The sequence below is a fragment of the Calonectris borealis genome, chromosome Z (assembly GCF_964195595.1).
Source record: "Calonectris borealis chromosome Z, bCalBor7.hap1.2, whole genome shotgun sequence".
NCBI classification, from domain to species: Eukaryota; Metazoa; Chordata; class Aves; order Procellariiformes; family Procellariidae; genus Calonectris; species Calonectris borealis.
Genome location: NC_134352.1, coordinates 42364062 through 42391558, shown reverse-complemented (window position 1 = coordinate 42391558; position 27497 = coordinate 42364062). Strand labels below are relative to the sequence as shown.

At 37.2% G+C, this 27497-nt stretch overlaps 1 protein-coding gene across 4 annotated transcripts; it reads left to right on the top strand.

The window, feature by feature from the left end:
* Position 1: 1 nt before the first annotated feature.
* Positions 2-26387, top strand: NAA35 (N-alpha-acetyltransferase 35, NatC auxiliary subunit). Of its 4 annotated transcripts, none has more exons than XM_075136905.1 (23): positions 2-124; positions 1608-1741; positions 2821-2854; positions 4335-4449; positions 5555-5629; positions 6884-7051; positions 7888-7954; positions 8670-8713; positions 9316-9366; positions 10196-10279; positions 12018-12132; positions 12650-12828; positions 13943-14002; positions 15201-15307; positions 15544-15610; positions 16893-16991; positions 18355-18533; positions 20294-20430; positions 21833-21900; positions 22147-22287; positions 23992-24114; positions 25229-25309; positions 25967-26387. In XM_075136905.1, exons 2-23 carry the CDS (start codon positions 1618-1620, stop codon positions 26024-26026), a joined length of 2178 nt encoding a protein of 725 aa, XP_074993006.1. In that variant the 5' UTR covers positions 2-124; positions 1608-1617; the 3' UTR covers positions 26027-26387. The 4 variants fall into 4 exon arrangements, with proteins under 4 accessions (XP_074993006.1, XP_074993009.1, XP_074993005.1 ...); XM_075136908.1 differs by having other exon boundaries at positions 66-170; XM_075136904.1 differs by having other exon boundaries at positions 90-170; positions 1586-1741.
* Positions 26388-27497: the final 1110 nt, after the last annotated feature.

Genomic DNA, 27497 nt, shown 5'->3' with positions numbered 1-27497 from the left:
GGAGAGGTGCGGAAGAGCCCTGCGGCGCGTGTGCGCCTGCGCCGGAACCCTGGGGCCGGGTTCCCGGGCTGGTGGCGGCGGCGGGTCTGCGCGTGCGCGGCGGCCCAGGCCGAGGCCCAGGCAGGTTCGGAGGGCAGCAGGGAGCGGGCCGGCGGCGCAGGACGCGGTGGGTGAGGCCCCCTGCCCCGCGCGGGGGAGGCTGCGGGGAGGGGAGTGACCTGCCGCCGCGCCGGGGGCAGCGCGACAGCCTCCCGCTCGCCTTGCCTCGCCGGGGCGCCAGGCAGAGCCAGCCCCGCAGGGGGAGGGAGGGAAAGAGTCCTCGGCGGTGGGCGGGCGGCCCCGGTGCCCGTGCCCGGCGGCGGGGCGGGCGGGGGCTGGCCTGTCAGCGGGCGGCCGTTCGCCGTGCCCGGAGCCCTGCAGGAGTTAGGCTGCCCGCTGGGCCCATGCCGGGTTTGGGGATGGGTGACCTGCGGAAAGGGGAGAGCCCGGGAGGGTCTGGCTGTGCTGGCGTTAATGTCTGAAACTGAAGCGTGATTTCCATGTATTTTAATTAGTTTCCCACGTATTTCCTCATCCCAGCCCGCTGAGCATGGCAGTCCCTGCGGTCGCTTGAGAGCTAGTGACGTACTGACAGGGGCGAAGAGAAGCTGAGCATCGCCTGGGCGAAGGGACTGCTGGACTAGTTTTCAAAATCCGTTTGGCCTCCCCCTTCCCCCCCCCCCCCCCCCCCCCGCCCCTTTGTTTTTGTTAATTGCTGATGCCTGGGAGGCTTCATGTCACGGGGGCCTTTGTTTAAAGCTTCCGTGGCGGCTTTGATTAAGCCGTTTAGGGCTCGCCGGGCTCGTAGGTGTCTCTTGCAAGATCGCCGACTTGATAAGGGGAGATTTAGCATTGCAGATATCTCAAAGACAGACTGACTGGCAAAACATAAAATTCTTCAGGGCTGCCCAGCGTATCGTGAGATTGCGAAAGCACAAAACCAGTTCGAAATAATTAGTCGGTGAAGTTTGAAAATTATATTCCAGTCTGAAGTTGCTTAACATTGCTTTGGTGATCTTGATATTACTTTCTGCTGAAGAAGTCAGAGGAAATACGCCCATTTTTACAAATTTGTTCGGATACACTTTGTGTGAAAAACAAACTTGTGTGTGGTCAGTTTTACAGTTCCATCTTTTTAATTCCTTTCACAGAGCAGTGGGAGGACGTGTATTTCTAATAGTGTAAAACAACAACAGAGAAATTTGTGATATCTACATCTGTTGTAAGAGAGGATTTCTTGACATTGTTTCCTGTTTTATTTCCAATTTGACAGTGTACACTTTATTATGGCTCTGTACTGCTAAAATTTTGGTGTCCTTATTCTTTGAGGTTTCATAACATACAAACTAGTTGTAGAGAAACAGTGAATAAGACAACATTTTTTTAAAAGAATTTTTATTAATAAGTTTTTTGGGCTGGTTTTATGTAATGGTAGCTGTTTAAATGAAATCAGGTTAGTTAGTCTCCCTTTCTCACCTGATTCTTGAAAAGAAAAAAAAAAATTACTCCCATGAAGCACGTTCTCTAATTTGTGCATAATGTGCAGTGTCTCTGATACGGATTTAAAGGTGCAGTATCATGGTTATGAAAGCTTCGGTAGAAGATGATGATTCAGGATGGGAACTCGGTATGCCTGACAAGATGGAAAAGAGTAATACAAGCTGGATAGATATAACCCAGGATTTTGAAGAAGCTTGTAGAGGTGAGTTGTACTGCTTGTGTTCTCAGAAAACTTGGAATCCTTTGGAGGACTAAGCGTAGTTCTTTCAGGTGTTTTAAGCAGTAATTTGACCCAGGTTCAAGCTCCAGATAAATGGACTACATTGATTCTGTATTCCCCTGTGTTTAATTTACCGTAAGGTTGGAAATACCAGAAGAACCTCACCTTGCTTCCTCTTCAAGATTACATAAATATCTTTTTTAAGTCATGTTTTTTCATCTTATGCATTTTTGCACCTGTTTTTTTTCTTTGCGAAGATTTCTTTCTACCTCGTCTGCCAAATGGAAACCTTATTCATCCATGCAGAATCAAAACTCTGTTTTTCCCTGTACATTTTTGGATCTATAGGGTCCAATGATTTATTCCTTTAATTGGTCAGTGCATCGTTTTTCATCTTTGAAACAAGGCTTAGCTTCTGAGGAGATGCAGTGCATCCCAGTCACGGGGAAGCAGTTGCTTCCGTTTAAACAGTTTGTTATTGTTATTAGATATTAGTGCTAGTTTACCGTGACAGCGACTTAATTTTTTCAACTGATTTGATGATGACATTAGGGAAAAATAAATCTAAAACTGCAACTTACCACACACAATATAACATAATGATAAACACAATTTCCTTATGCTGTTAAATAATTCCCATATATTAGTTATACACTATTTGTATCAAATACATCTAAAGGCTTCATTAAAAATAATGAGGAAAAGCAAGCCTTTCAGTAAATTCCTCTGGAAAAAATTAGACATCTGCATAAAGGAGCACAGAAAACTGCTGTCCTGTGCTCCAGGCTATTCAGATGCTACTATTTGGTAATTCTAAAACCCCTTTAACTGTTGGAATAACAGAGAGGGATGAGGAAAGACTGTGAAAAACTGGGGGTTTTTAGCCTTTCAGTCTTGAAAGTGCTTTGTAAGTAAAAGCAAATGAAGGTGGAGTAGAAATGTCTGCTTCCCACACCTTGTTCTCTCTTAGCATAAGACAGTGGGTGAGTGACAAGACTATCTTGGAAAAGTTGTGCTAGAAGGATGATTGTAATTATTTATCCTGTTCTGTTCCTTTGTAGAACTGAAGTTAGGAGAACTGCTTCATGACAAGCTGTAAGTATGCCTGTGGGGTAGTTAAGGTTTTTAGATAGGATTAGTGCAAATATGTTAGTGATTACTAATAAGCAAATCATGCAATATCAGCTAAGCTTTTTTAAACTTTTACTTTAAATAAAATAGTCAGAGTATTCAGAATATCATTTGTCCTCAGCAGTATGTATATGATGCACCTGTACGAATACTGAACATTTCTCATAGTGCCAGTATAACACTACATTTTCAGTTAATCAGTGTAGTTTAGAAATTTATAACACATTTTATGGTCAGTAGTGTTGACACTACTGAACTATTTTATATGGACATGCTTTTATAAAAAAAAAGCCAGAAAGACTTTAAGCTTTTAAATTTGGTTGCCTCAAATGTCACTTACAAATTTAGGATAAAAAATCCATGTGCTTTAACGTAATTCTTAAATTACTTGCTAAAACAGAAACTGAGTGCTTTACAGGTAAAGAAAAAATATATTTAAAAAAAAAAAGCATGTGCTAAAATCTTGCTGAATTCATTAAAGAATGACGTGAGATTAAAATATTTTAAGATAAAAGTAGCCATACGAGTCTGTTCACTTGCATAAAGCAAAAAGTGCTTATTTAAGACTAATAGCTCAGAAGACAGAAGCACACTATTAAATGCAAACCTGCTTAAAGACGTGTGCAAGGATGTCACCAAGTAGTTACTTAGTGGAAACAAAGAACATTTTTGAGGTATAATTTTATACAGAAGAGCATTTCAGAGCAAAAACGCTTTTCAGAATTAGAACATGCCACATGCAATAATCTTTTTTATATAATAAAGGCTTGTGCAGCAGTTCTGATGATTATCATATGTACCAAAGGTGAGGCATTATATCTGTTCTTCTGTAGGCCAGTCTTCATTGGGGTGGTTCTCCTGCAAGCTTTTGTGCCCAGACTGCAAGAGATCCATTGTCACATGCTGGGTTGTTTTTTTTTTAATCAGTTTTTTTAACATGCCCATTTTGAACAAAGTTGGTATATTCAATGTATGTTATTGTCAATTTGTGCCATATATATCGCCATTAGTTTGTGGGGGACATATCTTACTTGGGTTTTTGGACGTAGCATGATAAAACTAGCTTGTTCAGTTAATATCAGTTTATTATGATATGTGGTCTTCAAAAAGATGCTATGTCATTATCAGGTGTATAGTGTGCATAGATTTAGTATAATGGTACATTTGGCTCAGGAGTGTTCTTCACCTTTAAAAAAAAGCTAAGAGTTTTCTTTTACTTTTAGGCATCTATTTTCATTCTTATGTGTTGAGAGATCTTCAAATTCCTGAAAGCCATGATCTCTAAAGATCAGTAGTAACGTTCACATACCTTACCTCATTGTCTGTAGTCAGAATACAGTGTACTCAGTTTGTCATCGTATGTTCTTTTACATTGGTTTGTGAAGATTGCTCTGAATGTAATTATTTTATTTTATACAAAACATTTTTTTATTGGTGTTCTTAGTTTTGGTCTTTTTGAAGCCATGTCTGCCATTGAAATGATGGATCCCAAGATGGATGCTGGTATGATTGGAAATCAAGTTAATAGAAAGGTTCTTAACTTTGAGCAAGCAATTAAGGTTCGTGGGACTTTCCTGTTTTTGCCTACACTGTCTGTAAAAGTATGATACAGTTTTATCAAATTGCAGTTCAGCATAATTAATGTTTTCAATCTTTACTTACAATTGATTTTTTCTTTTTTATTTTGGATAGTTAAGTAAGAAAGAGCTTGTGATGTTTACCTTTTTTGTTACCTACATTATCACAATGATGCTAACTCTTCCAGTGAAAAGTACCGTGAAATTGTTAGGTATTCATACATCAAATAAATAAATTTTAGAAATGTTTTTGCAAGTCACCCTGTGCTTCCCCACAATGTGTCTTTTATATGAAGATGTATTGGTTAGTCCCTCTTTAAGCTGAATGGAAACCAGCTTCCTTACAAATTAACACTTTATGAGACTATCAGTTCATTAGCATTGAATGGAAGCTGGCTAGTTTAACAACATTGACAGTAATGATTAACTTTTGATGCATGGTGAAGATAAATTGATGGAGGGAGGTTGAAAGACTTTCTGTTAGTTTGGAAAAAATAATGCACTCACAGAGGAAAGGTGAGTCCAAGGTTTTTTACCATGGACCTTGTTTTGCATGGACTAAGAGAACTCGGTGTAAAATATTGGCAAAGTCATGTAGAATGTATGCAGAATTGCATACATTGGACAAATAAAATGGAGGAAGTAGGGTTGCTGCCTTTTTGGTCCTGACCTTGAAGGCAGTAAAACTCTGTGCAAGTATCTGCAGTGTAAAAAGCAGTCTTCAAAGAATGGGTCCTGCATATTATTCCTTGTTCAATCATTATTACGATTATACATCTTGTTTGTGATTTAAGTGTTGACAGTTAACTGGTTTTAAACTTTTATTGGCTACTCATAAATCAGAAATTTTATTCTAGCTTTCTCTTTGAATAGCTTTATGTTTGATCAGTGTTCAACACAATGATGGGAAAGCAAAGTTTTTCAGAATTTGAGGCACGTTATGAAGCTGATCAATAAAACTAGTGGTATACAAATATTCTGAAGTCTTAACCAAACTGTAATCTCCTCGGCTGTACAAATAATAAGTTGTATTTTGCCTATAAGCTTCTATAGTCTTTAGGGTTTTTTTCTTTCTTTGTTTTCTAAGGATGGCACCATTAAAATAAAGGATCTCACTTCACCTGAGCTGGTAGGAATAATGGATACATGTTTTTGTTGTTTGGTAAGCATTTCTCTGCTCTTAATGTTAGATGGTTTTGCTTTCAAAATATAATCTTTTAATCCAGTTTAGAAAAACAAAAAACAGTAGACCTCAAGAAAAAAGATTGACCAAGCAGAAAATACATACTTAGTATTTTAATTTCCATTTAGATATTTGCATTGGCTATTATAAGAGGCATAACTTTGATTTTTGGATTTTTTGTTATAAGAAATCACTATGGAAGAGAACTGGTAGTGTTTTGAATAAGGTAAAAAGGCTTTATAATTCATTTTTTTTAAATGTATGGTATCTGACTGCCTGCTGTATAATGGTATTTGTGTTGGAAAGTGAGTGTGCAGTAACCTACAGCCCTCTGTTGCTCATTTCTGTACAGCCAATATTGACTGAGCTCACAGGGGCATTTGAAGAAAGAAAAGAAAATGTCTAAATCCGTTTCGAAAGGAAATAAGGGAATTATCAATTATTTGTTAATTGTGATTTTTTTTCTATATCTTAATTTCCTCAGTATATTATTTTCCTCAGTATATTATTTTCAGATACTCTTTAAAATGACATCAGTAAAATTACCTTGGTTTTTAAAACCACATTTCAAATTAGTTTAGTCCAAAAAGATGTGTAAAGATAATTGTATATTCGATATGGTGTAACATAATTCGTCTTCTTCCCTCCCCTTTCGCGCCCCCAGATACTTACTTTCTTTTGAAAAGGGACAGTAATCATATTAGAAATCTGATCCTACTGTGGTTTATGCTACTTCATGATAGAAATAAGGTTTTAAATTACTGAAGCTTTCTCTGTAGCTTAAAGCAGCATGAAAGTAGTGAAGAAAAGGGATTGTGAAAAGAAGCTAGAAGTTGTAGAAGAGAACATGTAGAATATTGCTGAATTGTTTCATAGCCACTTGCATTTTTCATTCTGTATTTATATAGAGGAAGCTTATAAATATGATGTTCTCTTAACTTAATGTCATGTCTAAGTCACAGAGATCAGAGCTGAACTTTATGCAAGAGGTTTATCCAACACCAGAATTTGATAGTATTTAGGGTTTAGTAACTGACTGCCTGCCACAGCCAGCAGATGGACAAAGGTTAAAGGTTGAGAGACCTTCTCTTCCCCTTTTTGCTAGATGGAAGGTTGCCATCATAGGGACTTCCTTAATGACTCACTGAAGCGCAGTAGGATGGGAAAAGAATGGAGATATAAAAATGAGGCCTTGGCTGTCGTGAGTAAAACATTTAATTTTCTTTTCCCTAGATAACATGGTTAGAGGGACATTCCTTGGCACAGACAGTATTCACTTGCCTTTATATTCACAATCCAGACTTCATAGAAGATCCTGCTATGAAGGCTTTTGCTCTAGGGATCCTAAAAATCTGTGATATTGCCAGAGAAAAGGTTAACAAAGCAGCTGTTTTTGAGGAGGTATGTGTTTCAAGATCTCCTATGGTTAAATATGTAACATTATATGTATGTTCTGTAATGCAAATAAAACAGTATATTAGAGAAATTTATTGCTGTTTGATTCGAGGATACTGTAGGAGCAGCAGTTTGTCTTCCTTGTATTAGATCCAGTATTAGACTTGATCTCTTTAAAAGGCAGTTTTCTTCAATGAAGATGTTGCATGCTCTTTTCTCTATTTTGCTTGAGTATTGGAGTCACGTAAATATTTTACTCAAATAGCAATGCAAGTCTTGTGGCTAACCATTTTAAATCAGTTTTACTTGTGGCTTTCTTCCTGTTTAATTTTTTTTTTCTACTTTAGTTAACCATGATTCTCTTTTGTCTGAAATGTTGATGTAACAATGGAATCAGAGTCTAGTTTTCTGTGCTCAGAGCAATTTTTGTTTCCTCTGAGCTTGGACAAGTCACTTCTTACTTACTATATCTAAAATTGATTAAAAAGTACTTTGCATCCATAGTTCTGGTAACATTTTGATAGGGTGGCACTTGATGAAAAACGTGAAGGGCATACTGCTATTAAGGATTTATGCAGAAAATAATTACCCCAAGCTGGATTTGGGAAGGAAAGTCACCCACACCATGGGTGTATTCAGTTGTGCAGAATAAAACCAGACTTTTATACTTGGTGTAGTTAAACAAAAACACCCCAAAACAAAAAAAACAACAAAACGCAACAAGAAAACAACGCAAAAAAACCCAAAACAAACAAAAAGAAAACCCCAAACCCCAGCTTGAAAATGTAACTACTAGTGTTTATATTTCACTACATATTGCTTATTTGATTTTTATTTTTTAGGAAGATTTTCAGTCAATGACTTACGGATTTAAAATGGCCAACAGTGTGACAGATCTTAGAGTTACAGGTACAGTTTGTGCTTTCTGTGTATCTGCCCATCAGTCTCTTTCTCGTTTGAGCATGTTGGTTACTCTCAGCCAAACCTAATAAATTGGTAGGAATCTCAGATGTTAAATTTTTTTATTAGTCTGGTGAAAATTGGTGGCTTGGTAAAAAGAGAGATCAAATTATTTTTCCTTGAAGAAAAGGTTCAGCTGTTTATTTGTTAATGCCTGAGAAACAGAAGAAGTGCTTTTAGATGTGCCAACCAAGTGGGTAGGCGTGAGCTTATCTAGGTCTGAGAAATACAAACCATTGCAAAGTGCACTGCTTGAATTCTGCTTCTCTGCATCGCAATTTGTTGTGTTCTAAACAGATTGCTTTTTGAGGAGAAAGCAATCTAGTAGTTCTAAAGCTATGAACACGTATGTTATTAGGTGCATACATAAATATGTATGTTAGCCTTTTGATGCACTGTTTTTGATACGTACTTGAGCTTTCCATTGTTTTATTTTGAGAAAATTTATAAACATTTTAGCTTTGGATCAGTCAGTCTGTACTCTGATTTATCTGTTTGTTGCATCTCCACCATCCCTCACAAGATTGTTTTTTGTCTAGTCTTTGGCTAATGGGTATGTAAAGCACTTCAAAACTTGATTTCCCTGCAAAACTTTTTTCCCCTGAGTGGTGTAGGTGTACCTAGGAATGCTTCTCAGCTTTAAATTGTACTGTGAATTTTCCAGGTATGCTAAAAGATGTAGAGGATGACATGCAAAGACGAGTGAAGGTATTTTTCTCACATTTGCCTTGTCAATTATACTTCAAGTGTACCTAACATAGGTTTGGGGGAGGGAGTTGGATTATGAAGAATGCGGCGGTTTTGTGTCATTAAATGGTGGGGTTTTTTTGAAAAACTGCCGTAATGGTTTGTGTAAGATGCTGGTAGTTTGCCTTCTAGCTAAAGACGGTGAAGTCTTCAGACTTCTCTAAACTCTTTAATAATTGCTGCACGTAGTAATAGGTGGAATCATGATGTAGAAGGTAACACTGGGCTGGGGCACAGAAAGTATATATTTAACTTCTGGCTCTTATGCAGATATACTATGTGATGTTAAAGAAGTCACTTAATCTTCCTTTACCACAGTTTACAATATAAGATGTTCATACAATTTCCTTACCTATTTCCAGAGTGGACTGAATAGGTCTCATTACTATAGGAGAGTCTTGGATCATTTAAGTACCTAGATTATATATTAGGAGATTTTGAATGTAATAACTGATTTTTAGGGTTATTTAACAGATGGATGTTCTGGAGAGGGTAAAGGGGTTTTATCAGTAGCTTCCCTTTGCAATTTTTAATAAATTATTTGAAATTCCTTTGTCTTCTAGAGCACTCGAAGTCGACAAGGAGAAGAGAGAGATCCTGAAGTTGAACTTGAAGTAATGAATTGTTTACTTTTTTTCTGGATTTCATGGATTAGTACAGCATTACTTTAATCAGTAGTTACCAGCTTGTGAGAAATGTGTGTCATCAATGTTGCTACTGCTGTCATCTCTGAGCTGCTCTAAACATGGCCCTGAGCAAATCCCAAGCAGGTAGGCTTTTATGCTCTGAAGGGCTAGAGTTCTGGATCGATCCCAACGGCAGAATAGTGATGCTGCTGCAATGCTGCCATTTGTGCACCTACCTCTCAAGAAAAAGCCATTAGCAAAGTAGGTGGTCTTATCTATCCTGTACCTTCTTCCCTCAGTTCCTTTCCAGCAGCTTTTACTGCTGCTGGCAGCCTCACTGTCAAGGGAGAAAGTAGGAAGAGAAGGTGAAAGCAGGTAGCTCCTTCCAGAAAAAGTGATAATTGATGTAGTTGGTGTGGTTGATTTAGAAGGGTGTGGGTTTCCTTTCCCAGTGATGTTATTTTCTTCAGAAATTACTTTTAACATAGATCTTTAGCAAAAAGGAGAGAAAATCAGCTTAATAATTTGTGGTTGCTCACTTAAGCTGAGATTTGAATGGCATTTGCATAGGAGATAGCTCTACAGCCAGTGGTTGTGCTTTACCCGAGGTATCTTAGTATTTTTTGTGTTAGTGTGCTTTTCTGACAGCAGTATAGATTTCTTCTATAAATTCTGTAACTTTTCTTCAGAAGCATACTCAATACTGTATTTTTAAGACTAGAGAGCATACTTCAATCAATCTATAAAAATTTTTTTTAATAGGTTCCAGGATTTAATGCATATTGCTTAGTAATTTGCAGTATGTTTTTTATTGCAGCATCAACAGTGTTTAGCTGTGTTCAGCAGAGTCAAGTTTACCCGGGTACTACTGACTGTTCTGATAGCATTTACCAAAAAAGAGGTACGTTCATTTGGTGTTTCTGTGTTTGCATTGTGATCCTGTGAAATCTCGTTTTTTTCATTCTCTGAGGTCAAGCAATTATTCTGTAGATTCTGTAGATTTGAATTGATGTTGCTGCAGGTGAAGGGTTGGATAAGGCCTTACAGTAGCAACCATTCAGTTTTTGTTCATTTTTAAAGAAAACGTAGGGAAGGCTAGTAACTGATACGATTATGGCCTTGTACAGAAACAGAATATTCATTCTAGAACACTTAAAGAATAATATTTATGGGTTTTGGATTACTTTTTTCACACACATGAGCAAAACTCTTCTTTTTTGAGTTCAGTCCCCTTCTGTGGAGTTACCTGACATTGGGCAGTATTTTGTCCAGTTCTAGGGAATTGTTAGCTTTTCCTTCCATGTGGTATTGAATTTGTATCTAGACTACTTTGGTCTGAGAAATGGAATATAACAACTTTCCATGCAATTTGCCTCCTTTTTTGAACATAAGATTTCCTAGTTGTTGGGGGCGGGGGGAAGGAACTGCATGTTTTAGAGCAAAGGGGTACAATCACGTGTCACATAAGACAAAGCTTTTTGTTTGAAGAGCTTTTTCTTTATACAGGGATAAATACCTGTGTGTTGCTTATTGTTACTTCCATTTTCATAAAGAAATAAACAAGTTTCTTGCTTAAATGGCATGGAGTCTCTCCCACATATTCTGCTGTTGGATCAGCTACATACCGTTTAAAAGACCTTGATTAAATTGAAAGTCAGGTGCAAGTATCATTGATAGACATCAGTATTGAGGAAAAAGTGATTGAGTGGTTGAGAACAATTGCATTCTGATTATAACCATTCGTTATATCAGAAAAGAAACCAACATAGAAGTGATCTACACTATGTACAACCAAATTCTGTCTGTGTTAACTACTACGAGTGCAAAATCAGATTATCTTAGTGTTGCTAAAGTCCGATTACTTAAAGTATAAGTTATTTACGTCATGGACTACTTTGATTTGAATTAGATCTGCTTAGCAACTTATTTTAGTAGATTTGTGGATGCTATATGTGAACATATATTCTGCAGAGCTACAGATCTTGTTCAGCTTCTATTAGATTTGAAATATTTGAAGTTCCATCAGGGACTGTTAGTCTAGTATTTTTAAAACAAGGTTTTAGTTTTTACAGAGAGCTATTTTAAATGGTATCCAGTTTGCTAACAGATTTGGATTGATAGGACATCAGAAAGTTCAGCATGTCAGCAGATCATGAATCAAGATTCTAATGGACATCTGGTATCTTCTAATGCTATATAGTGATTGTGTTTCAGTTGATATGCTGTGTTTTGTCCATGTTCTCAAAAATTCTGCATTTTCTAATGATAGGAGATTTTTTTTCCTCTTTGCAGTTTGGAGTTCTGCTGCATTTGGCAGAAGAGTGTTGGGGGGGGGGTTTCCCCCTCCCTCAATTCTTCAAAATCAGAAGTTGAGGACTTGCATGTAGTGTAAACTTTCAGTTGTAATTATTGTTAAGGCTTTTCTTATACTGCAAAAAAATACAATACTAAATGTATGTATAGATATGTAAAACATAAAGAACACTTTACTGCACAAAAATCTGTTGGGCTTTTTTTTTCAGAACTGGTTGTGTACAAACGTTAGAATCCTAATACCATTCTTTTTTCTGATACTAACATTAATTCTATAGTCAAAATATGTTGGTTCATAATGTGAATAACTGTTACCTGCCTTTCAGACAAGTGCAGTTGCAGAAGCTCAGAAGCTAATGACTCAGGCAGCAGACTTGCTGTCTGCCATCCACAATTCATTGCATCATGGTATCCAGGCACAGAATGATACCACTAAAGGAGGTATGCACCAAATTTTACCGTTTTTTTCCTTTCTTAAATATGCTGTCTTGATAAACTTTAGTATTTATATGTATTTAAAAAAAAAAACCACTATTTACTTCGACCTTATAATAGTTGTTATACAAACTGTTACAGATTTGCATTGTTTGATCTTAATTTTGTTTCACTAAATGATGGTTCTCCTGAAATCAATACTGTCACTTCAAAGCCAGAGATAATGTGAACTTTTGATTAAGTGTACATGCCATTTGGCACAGTGTATATGCCATTTTAAAATAGGGAACACCACCACACTGTCTGTACAGGTATGCTGAGGTGTTAAGGGTTGGGTTTTTTTAAATAGTAATAATTGTTTCAGGTGGGTAGTTAGTGTCTCTGTAAGTTAGCTGTCAGTTAAAAAGTTAATTTTGGCCAATTTGATAACTTGTATTATACTTTCAAGTTCGAAGTGAGTTCTGAAAACATAGTTTATATGCAGCTTTTCTCTCTCTTTCTCTCTTCCTCCCTCCTTCACTAGATCATCCTATTATGATGGGCTTTGAACCCCTTGTTAATCAGAGATTGCTGCCACCAACTTTCCCTCGATATGCAAAAATAATTAAAAGGGAAGAAATGGTCAATTATTTTTCCAAACTAATAGACCGAATAAAAACTGTATGTGAAGTAGTCAACTTAACTAATTTGCACTGTATACTGGTAAGCATGAATATTTATTATTTATAGCCAAACATAAGATCTTAAAATGTTACTTCCAAAAAATCATTCCGTACATGCATGCTATTGCTCACTGGAGGAAAAACTGAGCTGTATGTATAAATCTTCTGGTGTTTCCCGTTGCTGTGTACAATTTCAAAATTTGCCATCTTTCCTGATACTTAATATTTTTCTTTTTTTGACAAAGACCTTTTTTCCTTTCACACCTCCCATTTTTCCCATAATCTGTTAAACAATTATGCATGTTAGTGGTGGAGCACAAGCAAGTAATTTCCTTGTAACTCTTTCTTTGGTTGACAAGCTGCATCTGCAGTAGCAGAACATAATTCCTTGCTATATTCCTGATTTTTTTCAGATTCAATAAGCAGTATTCTGCATATGTGCCTACAACACAAGAGAGCACTTAATACATGTTTGTTTAAGCATGTAATTCCCTGAATAGGCCTAAAGTTAAGCACCTGCTTATGTTCTTTGCCAAAGAAGTGATGTTATTCTCAGTTACTGCCTACATTTATTAGAAGACAGTTAAATGTTTGAAATACTTTTTACCATACACGCATTCACTGACTGAGAAAAGAGCCACAGTTACATCAGTTCAAAGATCAAGCAAAAATCTTGTCTTCCTGTTAAATTAATTAAAGCAATGTTTGCATGAAGCATCTGGTATCAGTTAAACATTGCAGTTCTGTTACATACCTGGTTCAGTTATGTTGTGATCTTAATGGTTTCACAGTATCTTCTTTCTATACTATCATCCTTCTAATTGTTGCATCTGAAGAAGAAAATTCAGAAACCTTTTGTTCTGTGAAGTAACAAGTAATTGCAGAAAAAAATAGATTTTAGCATCATAATATGTTCTGTTTTGTTCAAATTACTCATACTTGCTTTCTTATAATTTGTATAAGTTGTGCCATGTGTATGTCTGAGTGTGTATACAAAATATAGGTATATTTACACGATTGTATCTATGTGTATATATAAAAATGCAAATGCATGTGTGTGTATAAAAATGTAAATATGTGTGTACATGTGTGTATATATGTAAAAATTGGCATATTAACCCAAATTGTCTTTTTTTTTCCTAAATGTAAATTAGGATTTTTTCTGTGAGTTTAGTGAGCAATCACCATGTGTTCTTTCAAGGTCCCTGTTACAGGTAGGTCCTAATCTGTATCTTTGAATAAAATACTTCTGCATTCATTATAAATATGGATTCATCATCTTGTTTCAAATATTTAAATTATTTGCATATCACTTAATAATATACAAGCGGCAAAAAATTTTTTGGAGATACTTAAGTGTGAGGTATATGGAGGCGAGGTATATGGAGGCTTATGTTCTAATATAATTTTTTAAAACATTTTTAAATACTGTTGTTTAGATCATGTTAGTGCATGCTAATTAAAACACAAAGTGTTAAAATTTTTTCTCTGCCATAAAGCTGGACCTGTACACTCATTTTTGTGCTGTTCTCCATGTGCTGTCTCAGTTTGGAGCTGGTGTTTGTATTCATCCTCCCTGCTTGGACTGAATTTCATGTATAGACTGCCTCTATTGCTACAACAGTAAAACTGGTGGCTGGGCCAGAACACACTACTACTTTTCTTCTCACTGCTTCACTTACCTTGAAAGTATATTATATATACCTTAACTCAGAGTAAAATATGCTTCCTTATAGGAGGTTTTGATTTGAATAGGGTGTCCCTGGATGTCAGAACTTCTTTCCATTTGATTCCGATTAAACCACATGTAGAGCCGATGGAATATAACTATTGGCAAGTAAAATGTTTTCATAGTGTGTGTGTTCCGACTTTCCACTACATGTGTTTGTGCAACAGTCCCTCTGGGTGCCTGGCAGCAGAGCTTTTTCTCCAGCTGCTGAAGAACCGTGTAGGAAAGAGACACAGCACTCGTGGAGGAAAGTGGAACGAGCATCAGACATGATCAATGAAAGCAGTAGTATCTATATGGATAGAAGAAAGTCTGCATTAATCTGAAGATTTACCCTTACCTGCCTCCAGGGAAACTGCATAACCTATTTTAAGTTAATCTTCAGAAACATCTGCGTGATTAATCATCTGTAAAGTCCAAGTAGTAAAATCATTTTGCATGCACTGTCTTACGCAAGTAATAAAGCTATGTTTTGTGTCATGGGAATATGACAGAAGTGACAGATCTCAGTATGCCTCTATTTCTGAGTCTGTAACCTGTACCTAGCTGAACCATTTTAATTCTTAAAACAATCTTACAAGTTTCTAATGTAATATAGGTTCTGTAAGAGCTTCCTAGTAGTAATTTCTAAAGTATTAATTTTAACTTAAAACATGTTTCTAAAAACACATTCTCACTTTCAGACAACTTTTCTGGTAGATAACAAGAAGGTGTTTGGCACTCATCTCATGCAAGACATGGTAAAAGATGCTTTAAGGTCTTTTGTCAGTCCTCCAGTACTTTCTCCAAAGTAAGTGGATCTTAAGTTTACTTGCATGAGTTTACATGTCTGATGAAAAAATATTTCTGCTTACAAAAGCAAGGACAGACATATGAAGAACATATACATTTTGTACTTGTACATTAGTGCTTATGTACGAAGGAGTCAGTTGCTGTTGCTGCAGTCATGTTTCTTTTTTAATTTTGTGCTACATAGACTCGTGACATTTATAAACATATGTATGTACGTGGATATTTCCCTTTTAGGTGTTGTCTTTATAATAATCACCAGGCGAAGGATTACATTGATTCCTTTGTGACACATTGTGTTCGGGTAAGTTCATTCCAATTACAGCATGTTTATGTGTATATGAGCACTTTCAAGATTTGCTTATGTTTGAAAATGAGACCAGTTTTTTTAGACACCTGACATGAAGGCAAAATTGCAGAAGTTGGCCATCTAAAAATGGTAACACTTTTTAAAAAGCCAGTATAATTATTGCTGTTTGTTTCCTGTATTATGCTTCTAGATTTTTCACCAACATTTCACTTTATTAAAAATCTGCGCCTACTACGTCTTTACAGGGTAGTTTCACGTCATGAAACAAATGCATAGCACTAGTGAAAACAAAATTATTTTTACATTCTCTCCTGTTTAAAAATTTAAACAATTGTTTTAAAAGATTCAGTTATTGAATGCAGCACAATGAAAATCTAAGAAAATGATAGAATCATTTAGGTTGGAAAAGACCTCTAAGATTGTGGAGTCTAACCATTAACCTAACACTGCCAAGCCCACCACTACACCACGTCCCTGAGCACCGCATCTGCACGTCTTTTAAATACCTCCAGGGATGGTGACTCAACCACTTCCCTCGGCAGCCGGTTCCAATGCTTGATAATCCTTTCGGTGAAGAAATTTTTCCGAATATCCAATCTAAACCTCCCTTGGCGCAACTGGAGGCCATTTCCTCTCATTCTATCACTTGTTACCTGGGAGAAGAGACCAACACCCACCTCACTACAACCTCCTTTCAGGTAGTTGTAGAGCACGATGAGGTCTCCCCTCAGGCTCCTCTTCTCCAGACTAAACAACCCCAGTTCCCTCAGCTGCTCCTCATCAGACTTGTGCTCCAGGCCCTTCACCAGCTTCGTTGCCCTTCTCTGGACATGCTCCAGCACCTCAGTGTATTTCGTGTAGTGAGGGGCCCAAAACTGAACACAGTATTCAAGGTGTGGCCTCACCAGTGCCGAGTACAGGGGGACGATCCCTTCCCTAGTTCTGCTGGCCGCACTATTCCTGATACAAGCCAGGACGCCATTGGCCTTCTTGGCCACACGGGCAGATGGATTTAGGCATAAGAACTACCTGTTCTGATCAGATTCCTAAAGGATGCTCACTCAATCTCATGTTGACCTGTGTACAGAGAAGTGGGCTCTTGCATCACTCCAGAGAGTTTGCTTGCCTGCTAGCTTGCACTCTGTAGGGAGCCTTAAAGAACACACCTCCTAATATAGACGTATAAAACAGGTGCCTAAAAAGACATCCTAGTATACCACTCCTGTAGTTTCAAAGTTGTGTTGAAAATTCAAACCTATGCCTTGGTTTCTTTCAGCCATTCTGTAGTCTGATTCAGATCCATGGACACAATAGAGCTCGTCAGAGAGATAAGCTGGGTCACATTCTTGAGGAATTTGCCACCCTCCAGGATGAGGTAATGTCGTAGGCAGCAGACCAGCAAACTTCTTTCCAGGTATATTGATACCAGGGTGGTGCATGTGGTGTTAGATTCTAGATGAATGAAGCAACTACTCTGTTTGTCCTAAAATCTTTAGGACAAGGATTCCTAAAATGCAGCCCAGGAAGTCTGTAGGATGCATCCAAAGACTTTCTGTTAGATCTGTTGAACAAAAAGGTATTGCATTTTTTATGATTAACTTTGTCCTATGAGTAGACTTCAGGGAAACCTGCTGTGATGTCTGTAATTTAACGGTAATTCCACTGCTTGTAGTCTCTGTCCTGCTTGTAACTCTCAGTCTGCAAGATGTAACCAGGGAGAGATGGATAAGCCATGTTTACAAGACACTTTTGAAAATTCAGTCTCATAGCTATGTAAGAGGTAAATTGCAAAATTTTATAATGGTTCTAAAAATATATGTAAATTAAATAATAACTCTTAAAAATGTGTGCTCCAACTGGTTTTGAACATTTCTCAAGAATGGGGAGTGAAAGATGATAGGGAAAGGTATATAATATATATATATTTTCACTTGCTGAAAATGTATTGCTTCAGCAGTGAGAGGCATGAAATAATAAAATATTTTCCAAGATATGCATGCTAAAGAGAACAGTTGAGGAACTTGGGGTTGTGGGGGAGATTTTGTGGGCTCCAGCTTCACTCAAGATGGTTTGGTTGAGAGTTTGTTGCAGTACTGCAGCTGAGACGCACTGTTTTTTCACTTTGTAACAGGTTATATGGATTGATTTGTTCAGGACTAGTGATAATATTCCAACTGTGGGAGACTTCATGTCTTCCATGCAATTACTTTTTAAGACTAAATTGGTCTTAGCGATATTTTAGTTTCTCTGGTGGGCCACAGTGTGTTTTTTGCATGTTAAGCTTATAAATTTAATTTTTAAATGCAGCTAGGTTTTTTTTAAAAAAAAAGAAAAGTAATTATTGCCAGTATACCAAAATGAATAACAACTTGTAATGGGTTCTAAGTTTCGGTGCTAACGTGACTGCTAATTTATATATATCTATATATAAATACTTTTCAAAATTTTAAATTTAAAACCCCCTAATATTAGTGCTGTATTACTGTATAGAATATTTTTTTTCCCTCTCTGCAGCAGAATTTACTTACATGAATAACTTTCCAGTTTTCTGACAGTTCTAGACTATAGAGGTGGCAGTATCTGTAAAAACATATTTCTATCTTTTAATCTGGAGCATGGCGTTAGTGACCCAATTTGTATTCAGATTTTGTTAAGATTTTATTTCTGGCAGAACTTGGATGCTGTTTCAGTCAAATGTTCTTCCTCCCTGTCTGTTACTTTGCTCTCTTTTTCAATAGGCAGAGAAAGTAGATGCAGCACTTCATAGTATGTTACTGAAGCAGGAACCACAAAGGCAACATTTGGCTTGCTTGGGCACCTGGGTCCTATATCATAACCTTCGTATTATGATACAGTATCTTCTGAGTGGCTTCGAGTTGGAACTTTACAGTATGCATGAATATTACTACATATATTGGTAAGAGGATGCTTTATTGACAGCTGTTGGAGGAGGGATGCTCCCACAGAGCTACAAATGCATATTTTTAAAGGAGGGACTTCAGCTACGATTTTTTAATCTCAAGCTTGCTCAACACAGTATTTAGTTCACCTATTCATAAAATTACAAGTGGAGAAAAAAAATCTGTTGGTCTCTTTTCTAGACTTACTAAATAGTGTACTTTTTTTTTTTAAATAATAATTCGTTCTCTATTTAGCTTTTTAAAATAGTGTCTTCAAATGACAATCAATGAAAAATATGCCAATTTTGGCAGACAAGAGAGTGCAGGAGGAAAGCAATTTCCTTTATTCTTTTCTGTCTTTGTAGTACCAAGATCGATAGTTTTGTTGATCTCTAGTATTTTTAAAAAGATCTCCAGAGTTTTAAGTTGTGACTGTAATCTGAAAGTTGACTAGGTAAAAATAACATCTTGTTCTGTGAGCGTATTTGAAGAGACATCTGCCTTTAGTGAAAATGATTGCACTATATGGAATCAAAATACTTTTTATTTTCCACTTCCATTCACATTAAATTATTTTTCATAGTTGATGGCTTGGTCCGAAAGATAAATGATTTTAGATGGTTTATTTTTGATTCAGCATTAAAAATTTGATGTTGAACCTTCCTATGTTAAAAGTGCTTCTGTACTTTGGTGGTTTGGTTTTTGTTTTGTGGGTTTTTTTTTCCTGTTAAGCTACAATAAACTCTTATTAGGTAAACTGTAGGTCTTCTTTCTGAGAGATTAAATGACTTCAACTTCAGTGCATCTCATTATGTTTCTATGCTGTTTCATCAGTGGATTAAGCATTAAGTAAGAAAATTAATACTCCAGATAGTTACCAGAAGATGGCAATATTCTTTAAGTAATACCTCACTAAGTAATACCAAGTTTTCTGTAAGACACTATTTTTCACCTGCCCGTATTTCCCTCCACCATTTTAAATCACTCTTAATTGGAACTGTGATGTCACCTGCTTTATCTCCTTACTCTAAGTGAAGAACAAAAAAGAGAGGAAATTTCTGAGGGGAAATGTGCAAGTGAAACTCATAATTATTTCTCAGTAACTTTTCTTCTGAACTATGACTTCTTATGAAGCATCGTTTCTTCTTCATGTGCCCCAGATCTGTAATTTCTAGGTTTTTTTTTCCCTATTCCTTTTGATTTGAAGTCAGTCAAATCGAACCCGCTTCCGCTTACTAAGAAATCGCTCTTAAAGAATTCTTAAAGATTTCTCTTAAAGAATTGCATGTGGATCTCTTGTTCCTGTAGGCTTGGCCCTTTCATTTAATTCGTGGCTTTTTAATGCTTGAAACAAATCAGCAGTAACTTTGTTTCTCAAAACAGTAACTCCTAACAAAAGTAGAAAATTTATTAACATAGTATCTTTTTTAAAATGCTTCATTTGCTAGGGGAAGGAAGAACTATAGAAAAATTTGATCTTATATTTGTTTTGAAATAATAAGAAGCTTGGACTTCACTTAGTAAATGTATAAGAAACTTGCATACCTTGAGCTGTCTGTGGTTTAATCTGTACAGTCTTGTTTAAAAAAAATCCAAAACGGAACACAGACTAATTTGTTGATTTCAGCCATGCAAAACGGAGAGTTTTAACTGCCCTAAAAGTTGTCCTTTACTTTTAGTTCTTTGAGTAAATGACTTGGTGTTCAGTGAGGATGTGTGCATTATGTATACGTTTTGCACTGTAGTATGTAACAGCTACATACTCTTTTTACTGTAGGTATCTATCAGAGTTCCTCTATGCCTGGTTGATGTCAACACTGAGCCGCGCTGACAGCTCTCAAATGGCAGAGGAGAGAATAATGGAGGAACAACAGAAAGGCCGTAGTAGTAAGAAAACAAAGAAAAAGAAGAAAGGTATCGAGGTGTAGAGTGTGACTCAGACCTTTTTTTCTCCCCTTCGTGCAGCCATGTAGAATTAAAATTCAAAATGTATAGAGTCAACACTGATGTGGGTAGGAAAAATCAGTCCTGAAGTTTATGAAGGCTGAATGTAAAACTTTTTAACTAAAAAAATCAGTCACTACATAAGAATTCCCCATTTATTTATTTACTTACTTTTAAATAGGTCTTTCAGAAAAACCCAAACTCATTTATACTCACTGCTTCACCAGTTGTGTTATGTGTTGGATCCTGTGAGATGTAATTAACAGGTCCAGAGCAATTACCTTTGAAAAAATACTACCTTTCTACAGTCTATAATTTCTCCAGAATTATGTTTTTTGTGACTGTAGCTAGATTCAAAGACTAAACTTTCAGTGTACTTCTGTAATTTCTCTTTGGCTTCAGAAAGTGTTCAAGCGTGTGTCTTAATTTTAGAATGGTGTGTTGCCCCGTTTCAATTCAGTGATGGTACTGTTGTGCAAAAGCTCCTTTAGAAACTCATGCTTTCTCTGGTGTATATGCATGAGAGAAAATGAGAATTTCTCTTCCTCTATCATAGTGGTGTGGCTGTGAGGTCAAAGCTGTAAGCCCGCTACCAAAAAGGCATCCAAAACCAGTGTCTAAATAGCATTTGATACAGATTTGCCATCCTTAAGTGGCTACTTAGATTGTGGTATATTGGAGTTATCTTAGTATTAACATTGCAAATAAACACCATGCAGAAGCTTGCTTTCGTTCTTTGCTATTCCTTCTTTTTTGTGTGTATACATGTCACTATATCCTTGTCGTCTTTTCAAGGGGAACAAACAATTATATATGAACAGCTTAAGGTCATTGTTCCTAGAAATTCAGAAAATTACTACTGTATTTTATACTTCTTAAAAAGGTGCCAAGTGTGGGGCAATTTGGCAGTAGTTAAACACTGGAAGCTAAAGGGGAGCTTAAAGGAATATTATCAGGATAAAAATCTTTCTTATTAGGATAAAAAACTTTAACCTTTTAGTCTTAAAGTTAAAAAAAAAAATCCATCAATAAACAAACAGGCCTCTCAACTACAAGCTTAAAATTCTAGACTATTGTTTAGTGTTGTATAGTGACATGCTAATACCATTGACTGTCTGGACCAGTTTCTTTCATTGAAGGCAGTATGGTGTTCATGTGTCTGTTAAGTATGTCTTGAGATATTTTGTGTGATCAGGAGCCAAGTGAGCAGAAATGCATGTCCATGCTTTTTATGCTTCAGTTTTCTTTCATTATTTTAAAATGTAATTGAGAATTATGTCACTTTCTGAAAATTTGAAAGAACTGTTTTGATCTGAAATTAGTATGTGCACTTACGTTGAATAAAAAAAATATTTTTATGTGAAATTTGCAGTTCGCCCTCTCAGCAGAGAGATCACCATGAGTCAAGCATACCAAAATATGTGTGCTGGGATGTACAAGGTAATTTATTTGTGCTTGCTGAACAAGGGCTTCAATTTTTTTGTAATAGGAATCAAGCATCCGTTGCATGCCTTCTTTGTTTTTAGTGGGACTGGAAATTAAGTTCAAGTTTATGATGTGATATGGTAAATTCTGTACTATTTCTCTGTCCTTCCAGTTATAGCTAAATCGTAACTTTCATCTTGCTTACAGCAAAATACGACATAAAGCTAACACTTTTCACTATATTTATCCTTTCATTTTTAGACAATGATTGCATTTGACATGGATGGGAAAGTAAGAAAACCTAAGTTTGAACTGGATAGTGAACAAGTTCGATATGAGCACAGGTTTGCTCCATTCAACAGCGTCATCACACCACCCCCAGTGCACTACTTGCAGTTTAAAGTGAGTAATCTTAAAACATGGTGCCACTCATGCTTTTCTAAAAGTCATTTGCTCACCTGCTTTAGACAGTGTTGTCATTGTAAAAAGAGCCTTTAATATCTCCAAGTTCATATTGAAGCATAAGTCAAAATGGCAAGGAGTTCTAGCTGTTGTGTGCAAGGAAAATATATTGCTTTGAATTCTTATAAAATTAGACTCTTACACGTTTAAAATTTGGTCTGATGTGGCGGTTTGTGAGATGCTTGTGTTGGTTTGCCTGAAAATAGAATCTCTTGAAAGTCTATTGGCAGACTTTTTGGGTGTGGTTTATATAGCAGGATGTTTTTATTACTGCAGCAAGCAAACAGGAAAACAAAACAAAAGTAATTTTGAGTGTTAACTCACAGAAGTGTTGGTTGGAAGGGACCAGTGGAGGTTTTTCTTGTCCTGTCTTCTCCCTGAAGTAGCGTTACAGATCACATCAGCTGTGTCTTTATCTAGCCAAGTCTGAAAAATGTCAAAGGATGGAGATTTTCCAACCTCTTTGGTTAACCTGATCCAGTTACTTTTTCTGGTCCATTTAGTCTTTGGATAACCTGATTGAGGGCTATTCGCCTTTTTTCCTAATGCCCGGTCTGAATTACCCAAGGCAGAATTTGTGGCCTCTCCCCCCAGGTTATGTTGTCTGCCATTAACAAGGAGCCTTTGTCTTCTGACAATTTTGTAACTGCCTTTCAGGTAGCTGTAGGCTGCTATTACGATTACCCATTAGCATCCCCCTTGTCTAACTGAGAAAGTCCAGGTTCATTGACCTCTCCTTGTGGGTCACCTGCTCTAGGCTCCCAGCCATCTCCCCATCTCGGCATCCGTCTTGAACGGAGTGTGTCCGACACTGGATGCAGTATTTCAGATGTTACAGCACAAATACTGAGTACAGGGTGATAACCTTCCTTGATCTGCTGGCCATACTGCTGCTTGTATAGTCCCATATGATGCTTGTCTGATTTGCAATAAGAGCACCTTGTTGGCTTGCATTCAACTTGGTATTCACAGTAACCCTGCTACTCATCTAGCTGGTTATTAGCCTCTACTGATTCGTGGGGTTACTCTGCCTCAGGTGCAGAAATTTGGACATTTCTTGTTGAACTTAGATTTCTTTAAGTTTCTAAAGGTCTGTCTGAACTGAAACTGTACTATTTTGTATGCCAGTCACTCTCCCTAATTTAGTGTTATGTAGTGGAAATTAAGACTATCATGGCTTCCTTCTTGTCACTGAAGTTTTTTTATCCCTAATCTGGGGGGGGGGGAAAGTTGGATTATAGAAAATGAAATTTTGAACAGTTTCAGTATCTCACTTGCTGTAACTTGATTTGAGTGACCAGTATCATACACTTTTTTTTCTCCTTTTTTTCCTGTTACTTCACACTCTGCTGCATGGCACTATTACAGCAAATGAATGACAAGTTGTTCAGGAGAGGGATTGTTTTATAAAGAGTACGAGAAGTTCATTGCATTTTGTGGAACTATGAAATAATCATTAAGCAGCATATTGCTGCTTGGTATTTGCCATTTTAAATAAATGTGTAAACTTCAGTATTTATTCTTAAAATACTATTTAGTTGACATAACTTTTTTCCTTGAATATAGTAATTTGTTTGCATTTAAGGTGATGAAAATACAATTTGTCGGCAACTGATTTTAATACATATTTCTGTAACACTCTAGGAGATGTCTGATTTAAATAAGTACAGCCCACCTCCTCAGTCATCAGATCTCTACATGGCAGCTAGCAAACACTTCCAGCAAGCTAAAATGATTCTTGAGAATATTCCTAATCCAGACTATGAGGTAAGACTGAAATACTGGAAAAAGGAGTATTTGCTCATGATATAATGTTTGTTTTCAGCTGGATCTGCTTGAGATCCAAAGTGTACTTTGTCAAAATGCTGAGCAAAGCTGAGTGCTTTGATTAAGGAGCAGACAGAGGAAGGTGGTGGCATTTTACATAGTGATTTACACAGTGATTTACATAGTGATTTGTTTTAGTACATTAGATAACGTAATCAGGGTTGTGCTCACTGTTCCAAAACCTCTCGCTGCCGAGTATCTTGGATGCTAGATAGCAATTTAGTTCCTTCTTGCATGTTGTCTTCTGGTCCTGTTCTAAAAGCGTGTCAGTTTTAACAAGAAGGTGACATGTGCCTGCCTCCCTTACCTGGAACCTGGTAATTCACATGTCCTCCTGAGAGGTGGGAAAAATAGGTTTGAATGTCGTCAGGCTGCAAAGAGGATTGAGTCTGGCACTTGTTTCCTGGAGCAGTTTTCTCAGCTCTGGGTTGTAAACACAGGTAGGAATTTCTCCCTCTTTGTCCATAGCCTAAAAACTAAGTGTTTGGAGCAAGGAGGACGCTTACTGTGTCACATCTGAGCAGGTTAGGAACAGTTGTGGGATTAGGTTCTCCTGAGAATTTAAGAGCCCTGCCTGTTGTCTGGATCCTGGTGGTACTCACACATGAGCTATCCGATTGAGGCTAAGAGGGTAGTTAGAGGTGGTTTGAGTGTGCCCAGAGCAAAAAGCCACCGGTTTGATACTTGAGTTGCTGCTTCTCATTGTGTTTGGATCACAGTGTTGGGGGTAGATGCCTAGAGTCTGTCTAAACCTTTATTTGGATGACTGCCTCAGAACTTGCCATAGGTTAACAATTTTTGAACATAAGCGTGGACAGCAGTGGTTTCTATGGTCTATTGAATAAAAAAAGTGACTCTTAAAATACTTAATTAAATTTAATTCATCCAGCTGTTATACTTAAAAGCAAATCCAAAACACACTGATCTCTGTAAAACTGATACTGTAAGAGGACCTCTGTATTGTTAAGAGTATGTAAACATTGGAGTATTACCTTTGAAATAATTTTGAGGTCATATGCTTTCACTTGAAAACTTCTTGCTGTTTTGTGTTTAGGTCAATCGAATTCTAAAAGTTGCTAAACCCAATATTGTTGTCATGAAGCTGCTGGCAGGAGGCCACAAAAAAGACTCTAAGGTAAGAAAATGCCAGTTGAATTGAATGTGAAACGTAGTAGCATTATGTGCAATGCTACCACAGATCTCTGACAGCTGAACGAGCAGATTTCAAGCCCTAGTTACTCTAACTCTTGAAAGAACTGAGAAAGTAACTTAATCCACTTTTCCCTTGGAAATAGTTTTTTGTAGTTACTTAAATATGGAAAACTCTTGTTTCTAAACGTTTGGGGAAAAAAACTCGGAAGTGCATGTGAGATAACACGTACAAATATGAGTATTCGTCAAGAGCAGGAAGAAGTGGTAGCAGTGTGTCAGCAGCTCGTGTGGACACAATTGGGAGAGTGCTGGCTCTCAGGATTAGCGGGTGCCACGTGGGTCAGAGGGAGGAGAGGACCTTCAGAGTTCTGCCAAAGGCTAGGCACAGAAGAGTGAAGGAGCACACTGAAGAGGTGCACCAGCACTCTACAGCTTTGTGTCCATCACTACTGGAGAATGACTGGCATATCCAGAACTGGGGTGGAATATCTGATTCAGATATTAATTTAAAGAGCTAGGATTATTTTTTTTTCCATCTTTTGCCATTTAAAAGTTTTTCTTCTATCTGCAGGGTATCCCTCATTTTGAGTATTAAACTCAGTAGTACTGCTGTGTAATGTTTTAAATCTTTTCTTTCTAGGTTCCTCCAGAATTTGACTTCTCCCCTCATAAATATTTTCCGGTTGTGAAGCTTGTTTGAAAGACAAGAGATTATTGTTAGGATACGTGAAGCATAATCTGTGTATCAGATACCAGCTGTAGGATGGAATATCTAGTGCTGTATCCAGACTGAGAGGGATCTCCAGGATAAAAGAACTGTTACGTGGAATATCTGTAGTCTGCCTTCTTTATGTGATCTGAATGACAACTGCTGTTTTAAAGTGGTTTGTATAAAGTTTTACGGGTGAAGCTGATTTTAATCAACTGTATTGTTGACGAATGTTGTATCTTGACTTTATTACAGATTTAATCATAAATCATTTTTATGAATGAGCTCTGACAGAAAATGCTTGTTTAGGGATTTAATAACATTTGGGACCGAATAAAAATAATGCAGTAGAGCCTCATGTCTGATAGGTACAGCTGAGCCACTGAAATTCTGCTTTGAACAAAGCCACTTGGAGAGATTGTGAGTTTCCATATTTTTGCCTAAATTGCATCAAATTTGCTGACTTTGCAAGTAGAAAGACTGGGTTCTTTTCTTTCTTACCAAGTCCTGCAAGCTAAAACAACCTTTATAGAAATTAAGAGCAGATGAAAACTAGTCATTTAGCTCCCACTGCGCTGAATTCAGTGATTTTTGTTTTACTGAAGTCAATTGTCTAGGAGGTATTTTATCTTAAATGTAGAAGTCCTTGAAGACAGTGAGAAAGGGAGTAAGTTATTTGTAGTTGCAGTTTGTTCCGTTGTCTTTATTCTTAGTGGTACTGGAGAATCTGCGTAGCTAACACTAATAGTCACACAGGAACACAAGACATGAGGTATGTATTTTAACTACTCTGGAACTTTATTTCAATCCTGTTGTTAACTTTGCCATTGCAAAGGAGGGATTGCCAGTTTGTTCCATTGCACTCCCAAGTCGGCTCTTGCATAACCTTCATTCTCTTGTTTTGACTGCAGTGCTGCTGCTGGATCCTACTGCCTTCTGTAATGGTTGATATAGGTAGAAATCCCAAACAGGAGGAGCCCGAAACCTACCCTTTTGTTCCTAGAACAGTTCTTCCTCCTGTGCTTCCAGATGTGAAAGAATAGAGATAAGCTGTTGTGCTGAGCAACCTTCTGCTACAAGAGGGAGAAAAGAAGTTAAAAAAGCTGACTTGCTCTTCGATAAACCATACTGCCAAGTCTTACCTGGGCCATAAAGGCAAATCCTCCAGGTCTGACAATGTTGAACAGGACAATTCTTCATTTTGGTGCAAAACGGCTTCCTCCATAGTGATGAGCTTGTAACTCCCTCTTGACCATGCAAGACATTTGTTTGTGTTTCTCCTAACATACAGTTGTACTGTGGAGTAATATCCCTTTAACTCCATCACTAAGCAGCAGCACTCCTGAGCTAGAGCTGGAAAACAGTGAAGAAACTCTGAAGTGGAAAACCCACTTGTCTGCCAGCAATTTGCACCTTATTGAAATAAGCAGGAGTACTGCCCTTGAAGACATGCTTTTTCCTG

Excerpts from the sequence above, each read along its gene's own strand:
- NAA35 (XM_075136905.1), top strand. The coding sequence starts at position 1,618 with ATGGTTATGAAAGCTTCGGTAGAAGATGATGATTCAGGATGGGAACTC. Across the intron at positions 2,855-4,334 it reads GAACTGCTTCATGACAAGCT|TTTTGGTCTTTTTGAAGCCA; the intron begins GTAAGTATGCCT and ends TGGTGTTCTTAG. Across the intron at positions 10,280-12,017 it reads TAGCATTTACCAAAAAAGAG|ACAAGTGCAGTTGCAGAAGC; the intron begins GTACGTTCATTT and ends CCTGCCTTTCAG.